Here is a 20,764-nt window from a genome sequence, read left to right as displayed (position 1 = left end):
AATCTCTGGAAGCGAATCATCTTTCATGAGTGAAGCTTTGTGCCCTTGGACCAATACCCCTCCTCTCCTTGAATTCAGGAATTCCTTTTTTTTTGTGGCACTCTCATTTTGCTAAAACACATCTACTAGAAGCTTCCTAAGAAAGTGTTCATGGGAGGTAAAGATTTCAAGACTTTTAATATCTAATCATGTCTCTATGCTACAACCACACTTGGCTGATATTTTACCGGGCTATAAATCCTACCTACATTAAAAATAACTTCTCCAGAATTTTGAAGGCATTTTTCTTCTGCCTCTAGAACTGTAGGTGAAAAACCCAGTGCTACTGTGGTTTCTGTCTTTTGTCTATGGTTGATTTTCTTTTTCTGGCCGTTTTTAGATTCTTTCTGTATTTATGGACTTAATATCTCACAATCATATAGCTTATTTGGGTTATTTTTAATTCATTGTGCTGGGAATTCAGTAAGGATTTTCAGTTTGAAAACCAATATTATATCTCAGGTAATTTCATACCTCCATTTTCTTTTTTTAAATTTTTAAAAATATTTATTTTTTAGTTATAGATGGACACAATATCTTTATTTTGTTTTTACGTGGTGCTGAGGATTGAACCCAGTGCCTCATGCATGGTAGACAAGCTCTCTACCTCTGAGCCATAACCCCATCCCCACCTCCATTTTCTTTAAAAATCAATTTTAGAACTTTATTCTAAATGTTAGACCTCTGAGATTGAGCCTAACTTCCTTATCTTTTTATTCCTGACTTTCATCTTTCTTTTTCTAAGATATTATTTCTAATTTATCCTACAACCCTTCTACTGGATTCCAAAATATAATGTATACTATTTTTTTGCTTCTGGAGAGCTCTTTTTCTCTGGTTTGCATAGCATTCTCTTCTTGTTTTGTGCATGTAATATCTGATCTTATTTCTTTGAAGATGTTAATCAGCTTTTTTTAGCAGAGGTTTTTTTCTGAACTTGTAGATTTTATGTTTCCTCCAAGCTTTTATCTTTTTTTAGATTCTTTCCCCCCCTCCCTCCTCTTGTTTATAGCAGGTTTCCTCAAGTAGCTGTTGAACTTTGGGTATGCATTCATATCTAAGTGCAGTGCTCTGAGAGGCTGGTTGGAAGAGCTGGTGGAGGTAGCACTTTCTGATTGGTGAACTTCACTTTAGGATGAAGAGTTGCAGCAGTGAATAGTTTCCAAATGTCACTGTGAGGATATCTTTCTTGTAGAGCCATTTGTTTTCTTTAGGAAATAATCTTTCAGTCCCTTTTCAGAAGTAGTGGGAAGAAGACAGAGGACCCCAAATTTCCACTTAAACCACTTCTTCACCTTGTGTTTGGGGGTTTGCACCCTCTATGTACTATCCACTTTCTATTAAGAATAAATCTTTCCTGCAAGGAACAGGTTAGAGTGGTTGACTGACTTCCATGGGGAGAAGTAGGACCCTGCCCAGACTTCCAGCCAATTTCCAGCTGGTGCCCATGTGCTTCCTACCTTCTTCCTAATTTGTTTCCAGTTTATTATCCATGTTTTTTGTCTTCCTAAAATATTTTGAAATCTCTCCTCTGCTTCCATCTCCTCTTGTGTTCTTCTTGTGGGTTAGTAAATTTGGTTCTTTTTTTTTTACTGTTATGTTAGTAAAAATTTGTTAAGGAAAAAAGACAGATATGTGTGATCAATCTGTCAGGTTGAACTGGAAGTCTAGCTGAATAATTTTACTCTGTAATGGGAAAATTTTCTTAATGCACTCCCAGATGTGATAAAAATCTGGATATCTTTAAGTAATCCTAGGAAATACAGAATTAATTAGTATCACATTTTATGAATTCTGAAACAGAACTGTGTGAATCTAGGAAATCAAAAGCATCACCCTTTTCTCCAGCTAAAATTTTTGGAATATAAGTACTCTTGCCACTTAAGTATATTCCACATCAAGATGGCATACCTTTAAATAAAAACACTTTAAAATTAAAAACTAGGATTCTATTTTTGTCTGCATATGCCATGTGACTTTCCTGAGCACATGCAATTCAGGGTTTTTTTGTGATATATTTTTAGAGGAGAACGCTAAAGAATGGAACAACCACAGCTTGTTACTTTGGAACAATTCACACTGACTCATCTCTGCTCCTTGCGGAAATTACAGGTGAGTAGATGAAAGCACAATTTATGGGCACATCAAGAGAAGACAGCCAGGCCATGCCTGGCAACAATGTATGCTTGGTGGCAGTCCTGCCTTTTAATTGCTAGAATTTGAGCATTGCATTGTTTTGCAAATAATTAAGTGTCTGTGTATAACCTTGGTCCTTGAATGGTGTTTTAATTATTTAAATAATTTTATTATTTACTTATGCCTTCTGGTTCCAGAATAATGTTTATGGATCTCAATTTTGTGTATTAATTTGGGCTTTTTTTTAGGGCAGTTTATTAACTTGAGCTGTAGCAACAGTTATTATGTCATAATCAACAGGCAGGTTTTGGCTGTTGGCTAGACTCAGGGCATGGTGTTAGATGAAACAGAAAATAATCTCTGCCCTTGAAGAACCAGACAGAAAATATACCCATGGTTCTATTACGAGGTGGCCGGATATTGTATGAAGCACTCTATATGGATGAATACATCTGTATACAACCCTCTGAGATATGTGTTGATATTCTCTATGCACAGATGGATGAACTCCTGCTCAGAGAGGTTAAATAATTTGTCCAGGTTTTCATGGTTAGTAAGTAGAGCTGAGACTGGATTTAGGTTGATGATTCCAAATTTGTACCCAGCACACTGCCTGGCACACAGCAGGCACTCAGTAAATAATGTTGCTGATGTACTTATGACACTGCTGGTGGCCAAGGTAGTTTATGCCAGAGGCCTAATGAGTGACACTAAAAATAATATTGCAGTTTTCAGAGGAAGCAAAGAGAGCCCAGGATTGGGTCATCTGGGAAGAGGCTTTTAAACTGGACTCTGGAGAGGAGACAAAATGGGGAAAGACTAAAGTGTCTGCCAGGGGGAGGAAATGAGATGGACAGGAGCAAGAGGACAGGAATGTCAATGGTGGGTGGATAACAGGAAGCAGGAAATAGAAGAGTTCAATGGTGCAGAGGATTCTTTGCATGGTGGGAGGGTAGAGGAGCTGGGCAGATAGGATGGTTCAGATTGTGGAGGAGCTCAACTTTGCATCAAAGACTCAAAGATGGTTTTGAGACAGGTGGGTGAAATAATGAAAGTGGTATTTTTAAGCGAGATTAATCTAATGGCCAGGTATTAAAATAAATTACAGGGAAAAGAAAGAGACAGAAAGATTTTTGAAAGACTCTTATGATAGTAATAGAGACATTATAAAAACAATTGTCCCTGTAGCTTCAACATTATAGTTGAAACAGAATGCTTCTTCTAGCACCTCTGATGAGGACTAGGTTCTTCAGTACAGCCTTGCTAGTAGCATTAGCTAAAAGACAATAATACCGGCATGGCTACAGTTAAGAAGAATAGCAGTATGGCCACTGAGTACCATATGCCAGTCACCTGATGCATGTTATTGTGTACATTTCTTAATATCCTGCACATAGCTGGGTGCAGTGGGTCACATCTGAAATCCCAGTGGAACTTACAATCCTCCTGCCTCAATCTGCCAAAACCCTAGCACTCAAGTTTTTATCACTATACTGTACTGTGTATTACCTAGAAGAGGATCATAATATATATATAGAGAGAGACTCAATCCTGAGGATGGTGGTACAGTAGGAGATAGGAGGCAGACTGTGAGTAGATGAAAAAGAAGAAAGAGAAAGAAGAAATGGACGGTAGGCATTTTAAAGAGTATTGGAATGTTTCTCTGGGATATGAGGCTGTTTCCTCCTTTGCGATAAAATGAGAGCAAAGAAGCTATGTCATTAGTAAAAATATAGACAAAGTGTACATGCAAAAAGAAAAGCTGAGTAAGAAGTACGAAACACCCAAGTATTACCTGGGCAGTCTGGGAGTGGGGATGTGGAATGAAAGGAAGAAACTTTACTACTGACAGAATATGGTAAGCACTGTTGTTCTTAAGTGGCCTGATGACTGATGATCCTTTACATTCTGAGTGGTGTTTGTCATAGTGATTTTAATTTACAGGTGCTTTTTAAAAACTCAGAAAACACACTCTTTGAAAAAGAAACATGCCTTCAGATTCTTTTCATGTGTGTTTCATAGATAAATTTGGGCAGCGGGCGTTTGTGGGCAAAGTATGCATGGATTTGAATGATGCTGTTCCAGAATACAAGGAAACCACAGAGGAATCAATCAAGGAAACAGAGAGGTAACACATCCATTTGTCTTGATTTGTCTTTTGGATGAGTCCTCTGCTGCACTGATGGAGTTCAAGATGGAGAGAAGAAACCAGATACTTTTAGGACCCAGTTGGGATCTGTGTGATCCCAGTTGGGGTCAGAGTGTTCTGTTTAATGCAGTGTCCACAGCTAGCCCACAGTGAATCTGCTCAATTATTTAGTAATTCTTAATGATTTATAAAGAGCATTCCTCTGAAGTGCTACACTGTTCCCCATAGAAATCTCTACGAGGTGTCTGTCTTAGGTCAACTGAGTGTGGCACAGTCTGAGTGACTTGCCCACACTCACTGCATCAGTCAACCTCCCATTAGTATAATGAAATGCCAGAGATGATAAACTTAAAAAAAAAAGGTTTATCTCAGTTTCTGAAGGTTCCAGTATCTGACCGAGTGGCTCCATGTCTTTGGGACTCTCATGAGGCAGCACATCCTGGCAAGGGTAGGTGATGGAGAAAGTCACTTACCTCATGAGCCAGGAAGTAGAACCAAGAAGAGAAAACTGGCCGTAGTTCCACAATCCCTGCTCAGGGGCATGTCCCCAATGACCTGAGGACCTTCCTCAGGGTCCAACCTCCTCAAGGTTCCACCACTTCCCAACATTGCCACCCTGGGGACCAAGCCTTCAACATGTGGACCTTTGAGTGAGCTTCACCCAGACCATAGTAATCACATAGCTTTTAAGTGGCACAGCCAACACTTAAAACCAGGGTCTATGACTCTGAATTTTGAGTTCTTTCTATGATGATGAGGATCCCACCTTGAATTCAATACAAAATAATAATAATAATAATAATAATAATAATAATAACAACAACAACAACAACAACAACAAAAACAGAAGGCATACAAGAGCATTGTACGAAACATAGAGAATCACTAAGTTCCACAACAAAAAAGAAAAATATTCTCCATAACTAAACCACCTAAAGTTGCCAATATACTTATCCCCTATATTCTTGTAGTATTTTTTCAAGTGTTCTATGCATCCCTCACTCTCATTTTGTCCTATCATAGAAAGAGGAAAGTAGTTCTTCTAGCTATATGGTGGAAACATTAAAATGAACTCGTGACATGATAAGTTATCTTCTGAAGGTGAGGTATAGACATATAGGCTGGAATACTGATTCCTCTTCCTTTCTTGCTTCCCCATCTGTGGGCTCACTGTACTACCTACAAAGGTTCTGAGGACCTTCAATGGTGACACATAATCAAAACAGAAAACATAGAAGGTACCAAGGCCTGCTCTGCTGCTCTTCTGAGCATATAATAGGGATTATGAACTTCAGAAAGATCTCCACCTCAAATAATATGATGGCATATGCAGACAGAATCATAAAATTTAGATATGTACAAAGAAAATGAAAGCTTATTTCCACATAAAGACTCATATGCAAATATTCATAGTAATATTATTCATAGAAGCCAAATATGAAGCAGGTTTCACAATGCACACCATCAGTCTAGCAGAGGACTTCATACACCGCATCAATACCTTGCACCATGTCAATCTAATTGAGTGAGTCCAGTGAGACACAGAACATTTCAGAATGCATAAAGTTAAGCAAGTTTTTACCTACAGATACTTAGCAAGGGATAATAGAAGCCTAGGATTCTTGATAAGCTGGTCCTCAAGGCTCAGGAGTAACCCAGGATGGGTGGCTTCATGTTTATATATGCCCCAAACTTCACTATAGCTGAGGGACTCTGATATTCTGCTCCGTCTGGGTTTTTATACCTGGGCGAAACTTGATGCACTGGGCTAAAGAATTCCAGGACATCCTGCCTAGAACAAAAAAGCACAGAGCCTAGGTTTATCTCAGGATGTAGAATTTTCAGCATACGCTTTCAACTATGACAACTACAAGCAAGAAAAGGGTAAGAGTCAGATCACCAAGGCCATCTAGGAATTGTCATTCACCAATCAAAATGTCCATCAGTTAGTGAGTGAGTAAATAAAATGTGACATATGATAGAATATTATTCAGCCATAAAAGGAATGAGGTACTGATATATGCTACATCCTGGGTGAACTTTAAATATATTATGCAAAGAGAAAGAACCGAACACAAAAGGCCACATAGTATATGGTTTTATTTACGTGAAATGCATAGAAAATGCAAATCCATAGAGACAGAAAGTCGGGGGCTAGAGGTAGGAAAGCCCATTAATTGCAAATGGGCCCAAGGAATCTAACTGGGGCGATGAGAATGTTTAAAAACTGGATTATGGCTGGATGTGGTGGCACACACCTGTAATCCCAGCAGCTTGGGAGTCTGAGGCAGGAGAATTGCAAGTTCAAAGCCAGCCTCAACAAAAGTGAGGCGCTAAGCAAGTCAGCGAAACCCTGTCTCTAAAAAAAAAATACAAAATAGATCTGGGAATGTGGCTCAGTGTTCAAGTGTCCCTGAGGTCAGTATCCCCCACAAAAAAAAAAAAAAACTGGATTATGATGATAGTTCCACAACTCAGTAAATGTATTAAAATTATTGAACAGTGCACTTAAAACAGGTAAATTTTATGGTATGTAAATTATATTTTAGTAAAACAGCTTTTGAAAATAGAAATGTCTGTGAAATATGTATTTTTTAGCTCATATCCCTTAAAATAAGAGTTGAGCAGAAAGTGATTGGGTTTTTTTTTCAACGTAAATATATTTTTGAAAGGGTTGCTTCTAAATTCACAAGGAATAATTTCTTTTGCAAAGACTTTGAAGGCTTAAAGTAGAGCATATTTTCAGAGATCCCAGACACACATGATTTTCTCCTGTGGTACAATAGCGCTTCTATAGAAGCTTTTAGCATCCTTCCTCTCACTTTTCTCCCCTAATTCCACACAGTTGAAGCAGAATTTTTATTTAAAAGACTGAGAATACAGTCTGTAGATATATCTCAAGATGTGTCAACACACTGTGGAGTCTTCATATGATTTATAATAAAGTTGGAAGACAAATTAATGCATTAGTTCCTCTTCCCATTTGCCGAGGTCACTGTGTTGGTTACCTAACTAGATAAAACTGGCATATTCCTTAAAAAATTTTTCATGTCAACATTTGTCTATAAAGTTATGTTTTAAAGCCTCTAGGAACTTGCTGTAGGACCCCTAAGGTAAATCCCTTTGTAAAATGAAGGATTTTTTGTTAAAATTTACTGCTTTCCTATCCTGTATTATGGATCAGTGCTTCTCCTGAAGATTGGATTTGGTTTTAAGTATGTGTGGCCTGCTCATTAGATTAGTTTTGGTTGTAAGTAATTTTATTGCTTGAGATCGCGGGTTTTTATCATTTCATCTCAATACAAAGAAATTCTACTGAACAAATAAGTATTTTCTTGAATAATCTTCTGTAGCTTTTCCATAGTACCTTGAGTACTTGACAAGGAATTTCATTATATCATATTCAACATCAAAGAGACATAGAAGAAAATTCTTGGATATAAATCTTTACCCAAAAATAACCTATCCTGATGCAAGTTTTTAGAAGCCCAACTTTGTTTCCATTCCCTGGGCCTCTCTCACTTTCAGTGTGTCCCCTGAAAAGGAAGATAGGGGGTGCTGCAAACTCACAGAGGGGAGAAAGGTCCCACCTTCCTTTAGCTCTGGGTGTATGCTCAACTCCTCTATTCATTGTTGTAAACCTTAATTCATATTTTATTTAGAAGAAAGAGTATACCAGAAGAAAGGAAATTATAGCTAGTAAACTTTTCCAGCCAGAGCAGAAGGAGCCATTCCGTAGGCTTTATTTACACTTGTCACCATGTGTCCCATTCACTGCATGCTTTATAGCCACCTCTGGTCTATTCCTTACTCCAATATCCACCCTCCCCCAACAAGACTGTGCCCTTGGGAATAAATGGTGATATCATGTGAGTGAGTAGCTTCCACTTTAGGGGAATTAGCAGTGGAGAATCCCATAACTTCTAAATGCTTCCAGGTGCACAGGACACCATGCTGGTAATATCCGTGGAGCACAACATATTGCAATATTCCCCCACACAGAGTTGGAGCTGGTAGAACAGCTTGAGTGCTATGGGAATACTCATGAACAGCCCAACTGATGCTAGATGATAACATCACATTTCCCTGTGATTTTGCCTCCCATCTTTGGCTGCAAATGAGAGAGCAGAGTAATTACTACTTATTAATCTTTAATTGGTGGTGGTGAAACATGTGCAGCATTAGAAATGTTTGCATGGAAATTAGGACATGTAAGGATCTTGTTTTCACCCTTTTAAAACATTTATTTGAAAATGCTTAAATTTTTCTAAATTCCCATTTGTTGCTTCATTTCAGATTTGTGTCAGAAATGCTTCAAAGGAATGTAAGTAAAAGTGTTCACAGCTTGAGTTTGAATTGCCTTTCTATTCATCTTTATTAAATTGCTTGATAGATTTTGGTCCATGTGCATTTGGTTTATTCCAAGCATAAAGAAGTATTTCCTTACAACCTTAAATTGTTGTCACAGAGGATCTGTCAATCCAACTCATTGAGGTCAAGCATTTTTAAGATTTTAAAATATTTTTAAAATTTTAAAACAGTTGACAAATGAAGCCTGCACATATTTAAAGTGCACAATGTGATGGTTTGATATGTGCATACAATTGTTTAATGATATTCACAATCAAATTAATTAACACATCCATTATCACCTGACCTGTATGGTAGATCCAAGAAACTGTTCATCTTATAACTGAAAATTTGTACCCTTTGAACTCTATCTCCTGCTTCTAGATATATATGTAAAGGAAATATAATCAGTATGTTAAAGAGATATCTGTACCCCCATTTTATTACAGTGTTATTCACTATCGTCAAGATACGGAAAGAATCTAAGTGTCCATGGATCAATGAGTGTATAAAAAATGCAATACAACTCATATTTGTGCCTGCACACACACACACACACACACACATAATTATTATTTAGTGATTAAAAAGGAAAGGAATTCTGCCATTTGGTTCAGAATAGATAAATATGTAGAATGTTATATTAAGTGGAATGTGGCAGATCCAGAAAGATAGATACTACATGAACTCACTTATTTGTGAAATCCCAAAAGTTGAACTCTTAGAAACAAAAGTTGGGCATTTTTTTTTTTTTGCTTTTTTTTACTGAAGGCTTGTGCAACACTGCTCAACACTGTGTTTTGTTTAAGACACAATTTTGAAATCGGAATCTGTTAACTGATTTTAGTGGGTTTGATTGATCGCTATTCAGATATGTGAAAATTGTGCAGTTTGCTTCATTCTTACAATTGCATGTACTTTTCTTGGCTCCCAACGCCCTTGCTTACGTGCAACAGAAAAACTAGATTTAGTAAGCTGGGTAAATTTCATCCTATGTCCCCTAAGCTTTTAGTGGATCTCAAGTATGAAAATCTCAGTCACTGCCCAGTTGAGAGTCACCATCTCAAGGCAACTTTCCCATTCTTGGTGGTTTTCCTTCTCCTCTGGGACCTTTCGCTTTCACAGAACTGGTCTTTCGAAATGGGGGAGAGGATTTCATGTTATGGGCAGATGAGTAGAACCTGGAAGCTATGGGACTATTTGGTGGCTACCTCACCACTGCTTCTGGTCACTTGCACACCCTGGTCTGGTCTAAAAAGCAAGCATTGTTCAGCCCCAGTGCCCTGGCCGATGCTGCCTTCTTCTCTGTGTGACCAGTCAGTGAGGCACCCCCTTTGCAGTGCCCTGGCCTTGGTGAACCTAGGCAGACAATGCTACCTCCTGCCTTTACTGCAGCAGGTCGGTTCGTGGCTCCAGGGGATAATTTCTTAGACTGGCAAGCCTGACCCTTCCCTTACCATCTTTTATGATCTGAATGGAACACACAGGATTCCTCAGAGTTTCTTCCAATTTAACCTTGGAAATCTTAGGTGGAACTTTGTAGATCCTTATCCCCACCAACCCTCTATGAGTGCTTCTCTCCCTCCCAGAAGAGAAAAAAGGCTTTTCTCTTCTGGTGGCACCAACGCTGCTCCTGCATGAGAATAGTTCTCAGGGAGCTTGGAGCCACCACATTCCTCAAGATGTAGAAAGAGGAATAGGCCCCAGCACACTTGCCTTCTCTCCAGTACTCTCCTTTAAAGAACTTCTCTTTCTGCCTCCAATGCTCTTCATAAAGGTCATTCACTCTAGACTTCATCTTTGCACATTGATGTGAGGAAAGGAGAAGAGAGAGGAGGGGAAGAGATGGGAGGGGAGAAGAGGAGTGTCTGTCATTTGGGACGGAGTCCTCTTCTTCTGAACTTGGTGCTGAAGAGCATGCTGTAGTCTCAATGGTGAGATGTTTCCATGAAACCCAGCGCCTCCACCAACTTTTAGAATCAGGGTCTGTCCTCAAAAATGAAGTAAAGTCACCTTGCTATCAAATATGCATTTTCAAGTATGCTACATGTTTATAATATCCATATTTTCCTCATCAATTTTTTTCTTGTCATTTCCAGTATCTTAGAGTGAAGCCCGTAGTGACACCACGTTTTTCCCTTTCCTGCTCTGAGACTTTGATGGGTGAACTTGGCAACATCGCTAAAACCCATGATTTGCACATTCAGGTAGGTATCTTCTGTTTTGTGCCTCTGTCCTGACCAGCAAGATTTTTCAGTACTCTAAATCATAATTTCCATTTTTTTCTACTGAGATTTCCTAGAGTCCAGTCATAACAGGGCAGGAAATGCCCTTACAGAAGGTCACCTAATCCAGTTCTTTAATTTTGCAAGTAAGAAGCCTGAAGTTCCTTTTATTCCCAATGTTCTTCCATCAGTCTTCAAGAGACAAACACATCTTGATAAGGAAGATCAATGACAAACTGGTTACTTATTCTCTGTAGAATACATTTAATGCCTTTATTTCCTACTTCTCTTTTATTTGATACTTTCTCAGTGTTCCATGTCTTCATTCTTGGAGGAACCAGCTATTATTTGAAAACCAAAAAGAACCTAATTTCCGCTTTACAAAAATGCATTTAAAAGCCCTTTTGTTCTTAGTTTCTAATTTAAAATCAGGAACAAAAAAAAAGTATATCTTACTTTGTCATTAAGTTGTTGCAATTTAGGAATAACACTTTTAAAACCTAACAGCTGGGTTAAAATTGGGAGCTTCCCCTCCCCCCATTCAGACTTAATTACACACTGCACTAAAATTTCTCCTCTTAAGAATTGACTATCTTATAGGAAAGGTCAAGTTGGGCAAAGGCAATACATTGATTCTTTGCCATATTGTAGTTTTTTTTTTTTAAAGATCTATCTTAAGTCCCATTAACTAGTCTCATCTTCCCCATTATTAATACTATTATTATTTGTGATCTATAAGAATTGAGTTTTGGGTTCAATCTCACACAATGATCTCCTGGACATAACATTCAAAATTTAGATGATGTTTCTACTTTGGAAACAGAATACTTCTCTTTCTCAAAGAATAAAATACAAATGACATTTAAAATTATATGAAAAAAATTAAATGAGAAAAACTCACATTTTCCAAAATGACCTGTATCGTCTGGTTGTCCTTTCTTCTTTTCCTATGCCAATGTATTTTATTTGTCTGTTTCCTCAAGATTGGGACTAGATCTCTCTCTATAAGTGGAGTAGCTATTTTAGAAAATCATTTAAAAAATTATCTGGCTATGTATATTCTACCTTACACACAGAGAGAAATGGCATTGCATTTGCTCATGAGTTATTTCCTATAATATATACTTACAACCAATTGGTGTGAAATGATTGTTGTTTTAGGCTTGGGACTGGGGTGGTTACTCTACAGTCTAGCATCTTTTTTATTTTTTTATTTATTTTTATTTATTTTTATTTTTTTATTAGTTGTTCAAAACATTACATAGCTCTTGACATATCATATTTCATACATTTGATTCAAGTGGGTTATGAACTCCCATTTTTACCCCATATACAGATTGCAGAATCACATCAGTTACACATCCACGTTTTTACATACTGCCATACCAGTCTAGCATCTTAAAAACACTTTTGTGGTACCTTGGAGAAGGATTGGTGTGGGAGTCCCAGACTCACTTGTTTCGCTTGCTTTGAATTCTTATTGACTTTTTCTCGATGACTGCAGGATTGTCCAGCTCAGTTATTTCCAAACTGTTTTCTGCTGCAGAACTCATTCAGAAAGCCAACAAAGGAGACAGATTGGAGTCAGGGTCCCAGGGTCCCAATGCTGCTTCGTTCTGAACCTGTTTATGCCTTCCACATAATGGATTGCTATGGATTGTCAAACATAAAACCTGACTAAAATATTCACAGCTAAAAGAATTTGGAAAATCACTCATCTAGAGTTTTTCCTTAAGAGATGAGAAAATAGAGACTCAAAGAAAAGAACTGACTTGCCCTAAGACACATAATCAGGGTCAGACGTTGGGCTAAAACTCAACTCTCAATTTTCTTATGAGTGAACCATGCTGTTGAACTCTTGCTTAAAAGTCAACACCAGAAGAGAAAAATTAGTATAAGCAGCAAGGCTCTTGACTGTCTTAAAGGAGATCTTTGCATTTTTTTCTTGCTACAGTTTGGAATTTGAAAAGACTTGATTGGAAAAATTTGCCTTGAGATGACACATGTGCATGCACAAACACACACACACACACACACACACACACATACACACACACACACACACACCATGTTCATGCTATTCCATTTGTCATATATTGGTGTATATGATGCATATAATTGTTTTAAATAAAACTCATGCACAGTCTTTGTTGTCCATTGATAAGGTTCCTTATACAGTAAGTAGAAACCAGCACACCATTTTGAGGCAGGAAATAGAATTTCTATTATTTTTCTGGAAAAAAATGAAAATATTATTTTTTTTCTTTTAGAGCCATATAAGTGAAAATTGTGATGAAGTTGAAGCTGTGAAAAACTTATATCCCAATTATAAACACTACACAGATGTTTATGATAGAAACAATCTTCTGACAAATAAGGTAAATGCTGTATCATGGTGCAATCTAAGTAAATGCACACATTTACCAAACCAGAGTAAAACCTAGTGTGTGTGTGTCTGTGTGTGTGTGTGTGTGTGTAGCTAAATATGGACGTGAAGCTTCCTCTCAGTAGATAAATTTAAAGGCTTCGTTCGAGGGTGGGAATGTCATTGGTCCAAGGACACTTGTACAGCTCCATTAGGATGTAAATGTGCCTTTCTTTAAGTCAGCAGATGCATTTCTAAGGATCCTTTGTGTAAGAAATATGAATAGGGATATTAATTTACATATGAAAGTTTTAAAAGGGGTTATCAGGAGGGCATTGGTTGCATTATAGAACATATATAATTAGAATTTTGTTCAACATCCACGAAGAATGAAGTGTCCAGGCTTACAAGGAAGAATGTGCAATCCAGTTTGATGCATGTGGGTGTATTAAGGAATAGATTCTCACCTGGAAAAGACTAGCTGGAAGACACATATTGAATGTTGAAAATGATTCTTCCTGAGGGAGAAAGCAGAGCTTTCTACTTGTTATTTTAAAGTTCTGAGATTTGAAAAAAATGAGTATGTATTAATTTAATAATTAATTAAAGTTAATATGAGTGACTAGAGACCTCATTACAATAATATACCCTTTGGCCTTGACCTTCAAGCAAATATACAAACTGCAGGTAGAGTTTATTGCAGCAAATAATTTCTTTGTTACTATGTGAATGGAGATGATTCAAAAGGTTAACACTCTGCATAAATCATGTAAATGCTACATTATAATTTTCATCCTTCTTTACATATATTTCCATATAATTAATAAATTAAACTTCAATTTGCATGTTAATTTTATTTGCACAGAGGTTGAGAAAGTTTTATTTAAATTATAATTCTGTGGTCACTGTACCATGCCTCCCAAAGGAGAAAGCTATTTAGATATAGGTTTTATACTGTGGAAAAATATAATCTTGAGAGTAAAGTCTTTCAAGAAAACACACAAATATTTCCAAGACTGAAAATCGAAAGATATTTCATATGTGTTCGGTACCTGCTTTCTTGGACCAATTTTGCCTTCTGAATTAATGCTTATTAGATAGTACATTCCCCTAATTTTTATGAAAAATGTAAAATTGGTGAGTTAAAAATTATTTGATGGTATCAAGATAGTTGCCTATATTAAAACTGAAAAGAAATAAAGAACAATTTTTTGCAGGGTAACTTTCACAGCTTTCATGTGCTGAGGAGGGAAAACTTACTTCTAGAAAGTTCTGGTGAATATAGCTCTATAGGTAGCTCACCACATAGATTTAGAAAAGAAAGCAGCAGTTTGACAATTTTCTAGAGTAGAAATAATAGAATCATAATTCCTCAAATTGGTTGGACACTCTATGCTGTACATCATCTCTATAAACCCTCATTATTTTATGGATCAACCAAAAGAAATGCTAGTGAAATTCATGAATTTGCTGAGACTTTTGTATTACAATGTTTTACAGGCCTTTTCTGAAGTCTAAGATTTATACCTAGGGATTTTGTACAGTTGCAACTGTTCTTATAAAGGTGGTGACCACCAGTCACAGTTTCTGTTTCTCCCTATACTATCTTGTTTTGCGTCAATACTGATGTAAGCATTTTTGAATGATAAACTCCATGTAGGACAATCTTCTCTCCAGACAGTGATGGCGCATGGCTGCTACCTTTCTGCAGAAGAACTTAACATCTTCAATGAACGAGGAGCATCCATCTCACATTGTCCCAATTCTAATTTATCGTGAGTAGGCAATAATTGCTTGCAAGATTATGAATGTGCATGTTGCATTTCGGCAGTCAAAAAAGCCTTTGTTCTCTCAGTCATTCATTCCTCCAGGATCTGTCTTATATTTATGTTTTAGTGGGACAGGAACTAGATAAATGGACATTTGCCTATATTGTAGTGGAGGAAAAGAAGAATATATAAAAGAGGACTTTTTTTGCAGAGTATGAATTTGAAAACACATCTCCTAAAATCTCTGAAATGTGCACAAAAAATGAATAATGGGAAATACAACAGAAATTCAGGATTTAGAGCCGGGGACTGTAAGAATGCACATGGCAGTCAGTGCTCCAGGGAGGCAGTGTTGCCACATTTTGGAGCTCTGGAGTCAGGAGGAAGTGCAGTGCAGTAGAAGCCAATGTTCCACAGTGTGCTGGATCTGACAGGGTACTGGCTCACATAGGGCAGCCCAGGAGGGACCTTTTCCTTTTGTCATTCCCTAGAATATAAAATATTTTTATAACATGGTCTTAACCTTTTGAAAGATTATGAATTCATAAGTGATTCAGATGACTTCTGGCTTGTATCTCTGGGGAAAAAAACATAAACATAAAAATGTTGCATCATTTTCAGTAAATTAATAGATCCTACGATGGGGACCAATGGATACTAGGTGAAAAATCCATGCTTGCACAAGTTTATTTAAGAAGTGATCTTAGAGAGTACCATTATAGAAGTAATACAAGAGGAAGTCAGTAAGGAATGCATCATCAAGCGAGTTATCACTATGGGCTCCTGAAGTTTAATTCTTTAAGAAATCTCAGGGAGTGAGTATATAAACAATAGTGATTGGGAGAGGGCTGCTAATGGGGGTGAAGAACCATTAACTCCCTGGAACTTCTGACCGTCCCCAAACAAGGGCAGAGAGGACTTTACTAGTAGGAGAAGTTCCTTGGCAAGGGCTGGAGGTGTTGGCAGTTGGAAGCTTAGGGACTTCGCAAATGGCACAAGTATGTGTCAGTGGCAGTATGTGAAGGGGACTTAGAGCCACAGGACATTTTTCTGGACTGTTTTGAGGAGTTTTCAGATATAGTCACATGGTAGAGCATCTTTCCTCTGTAACCTAAATTATGGTCTAGTGACCCCATATGAGAAGAATTACCATCCCGTGTTTGAATGCACTGCACAACATACTCTAAATGGAAACTCATCCAGTTTTGCAAATTTGGATGTGAAGTTAAATTTCTGAAGGAAACATTTTTGCTTAAATACCATTCTCCAACAAATTTGAGAGGTTTATTGTGTGTTTACTGGAGTTTTGGAATGTGCATTTTTGAGCAGACTAGTTTGGCCTTTGCATCTTCTTGGACTTCTAAGGATGTGCTTTAGTTTCTCTTATTAGACAGGCAGCACATCTATTAAGCTCAGAGTCATGAGGTCCACAATTCAGCCCAGAAACTGTCTCTCCTAGTTGCTGCACCCTCAGAGGCAGCATTTGAAATTTCAGACCCAGATTCACCAGACTGCAACCCTTTTCTAGTTGTTCCCACCTGTCATTTATCTTGAGAGTGAAGGAGAGTAATGGGGTAATACTTTTTCTCACCTATCATGAGAGTCATATCCGACCCTCCATAACAAAAGAGAGACAAATTTAACAAATTTATTTAAGCAAAGTTTTACATGCATGGAATGTTTTAGAATAAAAAAAATCAAAAGATATAGAGAACTTTCTCTATTTTTATGCTTTGATTTGATGAAGCACGGACAGCCATTTAGGAACATAATTGGACAAAAAGGATTTGATCTAATGCTAAGAGGCTGAGTGGGAAACCCAGTGAACTCTGCTGGGCAGATTCTTCTTGGCTTCTCTGTGTAGTATTTTTTCCCTCCCAGGTATGGGGCAGGATCCTTTCTGAAGTGAGGGTCTTATGACCTTCTATCGAACAAAGCAGGTCAGACAATTTCTCCATGGCCAGCTTCAAAAGAAAAAAGCAGGGGAAGAGTAATATTTCTAGGCTTTATGGCTTACTTTGAAGAACGGGGGTTCTAGCTTCTGATTCACTTTTGGAAAGAGAAATTTTAGTTTCTGTTTTAGTGCCATGGATCCAATGATTTACACCCTCTAGGCCTAAAAAATTCTAGTTTCTATGGATTGTCTTGTGGAGAAGAAAGGGGTCAGGATTAGGTCAGAGGAAGATTTTGATTTTTGAGGTTGCTTCTTTGGGGTCTTGTTTTCTGAGCCTTAATATGAATCACTGCTTATTCAGGGTTACAAATTGTTCTGCAAGTAGAGGAAGGGCAGTGCTTTATAATTTCTATTTCCTAATATAGATGAGTGGGTCAGTTAAAAAATACTTAAGAGCCAGTTGCAGGGGTGCACACCTTTAATCCCAGATGGCTGAGAAACTAAGGCAGGAAGATGGCAAGTTTGAGGCCACCCTTGGCAATTTTGTGAAGCCCTTTCTCAAAATAAAAATTAAAAAAGGCTGGGGGTGTAGCTCAGTGGTAAAGTGCCACTGGGTTCAATCCTGAGCAATCCTTGTCCCCCCGCCCCTCTCCCACCACCACCACCAAATTTAATATTGATAAGACTTTTGGACTCATTGTAAGGTTTAACTTCTTCATTTATTCTTTTCATATAAGTGATTCTCCACTTTCCCTTTATCTCTTGATGCTTTGTATCTTCCTGAGATTAACTTCAGCTCTTGATGATGCTTTGTACTCCAGGACTCAGATGGCCTGGTTTGACTGTGTATTTGTGTCAGCATGAGAGATGATCCAATGGGAAACGCCATTTTCAGTGATATCGCTTTTCATTATTATTAAGTGACCTTCCATTGTTGGAATCGCATGAATCTCCTCTGAAATCTTCTCTCTCCACAGACTCAGCAGTGGCTTTCTCAATGTGCTTGAGGTCCTGAAACATGAAGTGAAGATAGGGCTGGGGACAGGTCAGTATTTCACTGGTGAAACTGTGGCATTGGTCAATCAGCAAATAACTTTTGATGGGCTGGGGATGTGGCTCAAGCGGTAGCGTGCTCGCCTGGCATGCGTGCGGCCCGGGTTCCATCCTCAGCACCACATACAAAGATGTTGTGTCCACCGAAAACTAACAATAAATAAATAAATATTAAAGATTCTCTCTCTCTCTCTCTTTAAAAAAAACTTTTGATGCAACTAATTTGCAGATAACAGTTTTATGTTTAAGAAACATGAATTTGATTGGTAGTCTTCTTGATATTTCAGAACGTGAGGCTGCATGCATATTGAAATTGATAGTTCTCACCATTTTCTGCAACAACTCAAGTTCTAGTTTATTACAATGAGATATTTTACATCAAGCAACTAATTAGAAAAACACAATAATATTCATTATTATTTTGTTAAAAGTATCTAACTGAATAGTGAGGTTGGAAGTAATGGGAACTTGTCTGTGAAGAGAGATGTTTCTATGACACTAAACCCTGAAAGCCATTAACCCTGTTTGTGGTTTAGAGGTTAGGCGATAAAGGACCATTGCTTCTAAAGTATTTTAAAGGTTCTTTATTTCCCCCGCCCTTATTGTTTTGTCCTTCTGGCTAGGTTTTTATAAGGTTATTATAAGATTGGATTTGTGTGTGTGTGTGTGTGTGTGTTTTCAGTAACTTCATCATCAAATACTGTCTCATAAGAAAATGTATTTGACTTTGCCATAGTGAGCAAGGTCAGATTCCATCTTTGTCAACTTTGAGAATTCTGAGACACTATAAGAACCAGCTTTGCTTTTAACCCTTGTTTGGCCAAAATGGGACTCCTGGTTTTCGACAGGTAGTCTGATGCTCACCCAGCTGAAGGACATTCTACGTGGCAGCTGGGTTAGCAATGCACTCTTTCTTTACAATGCATTTTAATTGTTTTTCCTGAGTGTGTGCACTGCTGCTCACTTAGAAAATGAGAGTCAGCCTAAACGTCTAGGCATCCACTGTGAGCCTTCTTTTATTACTGTGTATGACTGAACTAAAAATTTTTTAAAGGAAGATGAAATTGGGCACAAGAGGTTATTTTTCTAAAACTTTTAAAGTAGACACATAAAATGGTACATATTAATGGGGTGTACTGTGATATATATTGTATGATATTTAAATTAGGATAAGCATATCTGTCTTCTGAAATAGTTATCATTTCTTTATGGTGAAAATATTCAAAATCCTTTCTTTCAGCCTTTTGGAAATATATAGTACATTATCATTATCTATGGTCACCTTACTGTGCAACAGCACACCAGAACTTATTTCTCCTAATAGTAGCTTTGTACCTACTCATTAACCTATTCCCACATCTCCTTCCCTACTACTCTCCCCAGCTTCTGGTACCCACCATTCTATCCTCAGCTTCTATTAGGTCAAGTTTTTTTTTTGGATTCCACATTATGAGTGAACTTATGTTGTACTTGTCTTTCTTTTGTGTTCCTGATGCTTTTGTCTTCTTGATATTTCAGAACGTGAGGCTGCATGCATATTGAAATTGGTAGTTCTCACCATTTTCTGCAACAACTCAAGTTCTAGTTTATTACAATGAGATATTTTACATCAAGCAACTAATTAGAAAAACACAATAATATTCATTATTATTTTGTTAAAATTATCAAGAAAGGTATGTTAAATTAGAGATTTTTTTCCAGTTTTATATAGAATCAAAGTAGTTAGGATTTTTAAAAATTCTAATTTAAGTCGTAAATTATTAAGATTGGGATAACATTGGGATATCATCACTGATGTTAAAGGAAGTGATTTAGTTTCTTTATTTTCACAGGAAAGTTTTAAAGGTTAGGGGAAAAAATGGCCAAGAGTTTGCTACCCACTACAGTTAGTTAATATGAAAAATTTAGCAGACATAAAAAATCAGGTAGGTATTGCTCTCAATTTTTCTAGGAAAATTCCCATGATTTAAATTCATCATGCAGTTTCTTCAGTTCTTTACTGGGTTGTATCACTGTGGCTGAAAAAGCATAGGGAACATTCTGGCAAACATATTGATCAAATGTTTGCTTAAATGTGACATATTAGTGTATTAGCTTGGAGAATGTTGTTTCATTTTTACAGTCTTTATCGCCATAGCCACCTAGGGATCCACTATTTCCTAGACATGATGTTTATGTTATCAATTTGCCCTTTGTTTATAGAGTTTGGGAGATATTTAGCCTCATACTGTGAATAGAGAGGAAGCCCAAGAACAGTTTGTGCACTGTGTCTATAACAAATATGAGCAAATCTTGACTTGCTCAAATATTAAAAACCTGCAGGAAGCCTGTCAAAAAAAGCATTGCAAAACAAGAAAAGGCAGTTTAGGAATGAGAGCAAACATCTAATAATGATCTACTTCTGATCCAGAAGAAAATCTCTAAAAATTGTCATCATCCTTAGAGTTTAAAAAGACATGACACTATGAAAATATAGCAAATGGTGATGAAAATACAAATTTTCAAAGTGGAAAAAGAAAACAAAAAAATTGAAATACAAGCATGTGAACTCACACTGCTGGAGAGATGGTAAATGGTATAATCATTTTGAAGAGCGTTTTACAGTTTCTTATAAGGTTAAATATACATCTACATATAACCCAGGAATTTCACTCTTGGATATTTATCCTGGAGAAATGAACAAACATGTTTTCAAAAAGAGTTGTATAAGAATGTTTATACCTGCTGTATTCATAAAAGCTGCCACTTTGAAATAATCCAAGCATCTGTCAACAGGAGGATAGA

General features: G+C 37.2%; 1 protein-coding gene across 1 annotated transcript in view; it reads left to right on the top strand.

The window, feature by feature from the left end:
• Window positions 1-20,764, top strand: part of Gda (guanine deaminase) — a 94,273-nt gene that overhangs the window by 61,742 nt on the left and 11,767 nt on the right. The window contains exons 4-10 of the mRNA XM_027940113.3: window positions 2,064-2,151; window positions 4,198-4,303; window positions 8,621-8,648; window positions 10,774-10,881; window positions 13,170-13,277; window positions 14,942-15,039; window positions 17,905-17,972. Of these exons, the coding sequence (XP_027795914.2) occupies window positions 2,064-2,151; window positions 4,198-4,303; window positions 8,621-8,648; window positions 10,774-10,881; window positions 13,170-13,277; window positions 14,942-15,039; window positions 17,905-17,972 (604 nt within the window). The remainder of the gene's footprint in view (window positions 1-2,063; window positions 2,152-4,197; window positions 4,304-8,620; window positions 8,649-10,773; window positions 10,882-13,169; window positions 13,278-14,941; window positions 15,040-17,904; window positions 17,973-20,764) is intronic.

This window comes from Marmota flaviventris, chromosome 13 (genome assembly GCF_047511675.1).
Source record: "Marmota flaviventris isolate mMarFla1 chromosome 13, mMarFla1.hap1, whole genome shotgun sequence".
Lineage (NCBI taxonomy): Eukaryota > Metazoa > Chordata > Mammalia > Rodentia > Sciuridae > Marmota > Marmota flaviventris.
This window is presented reverse-complemented; position numbering and strand designations above follow the sequence as displayed.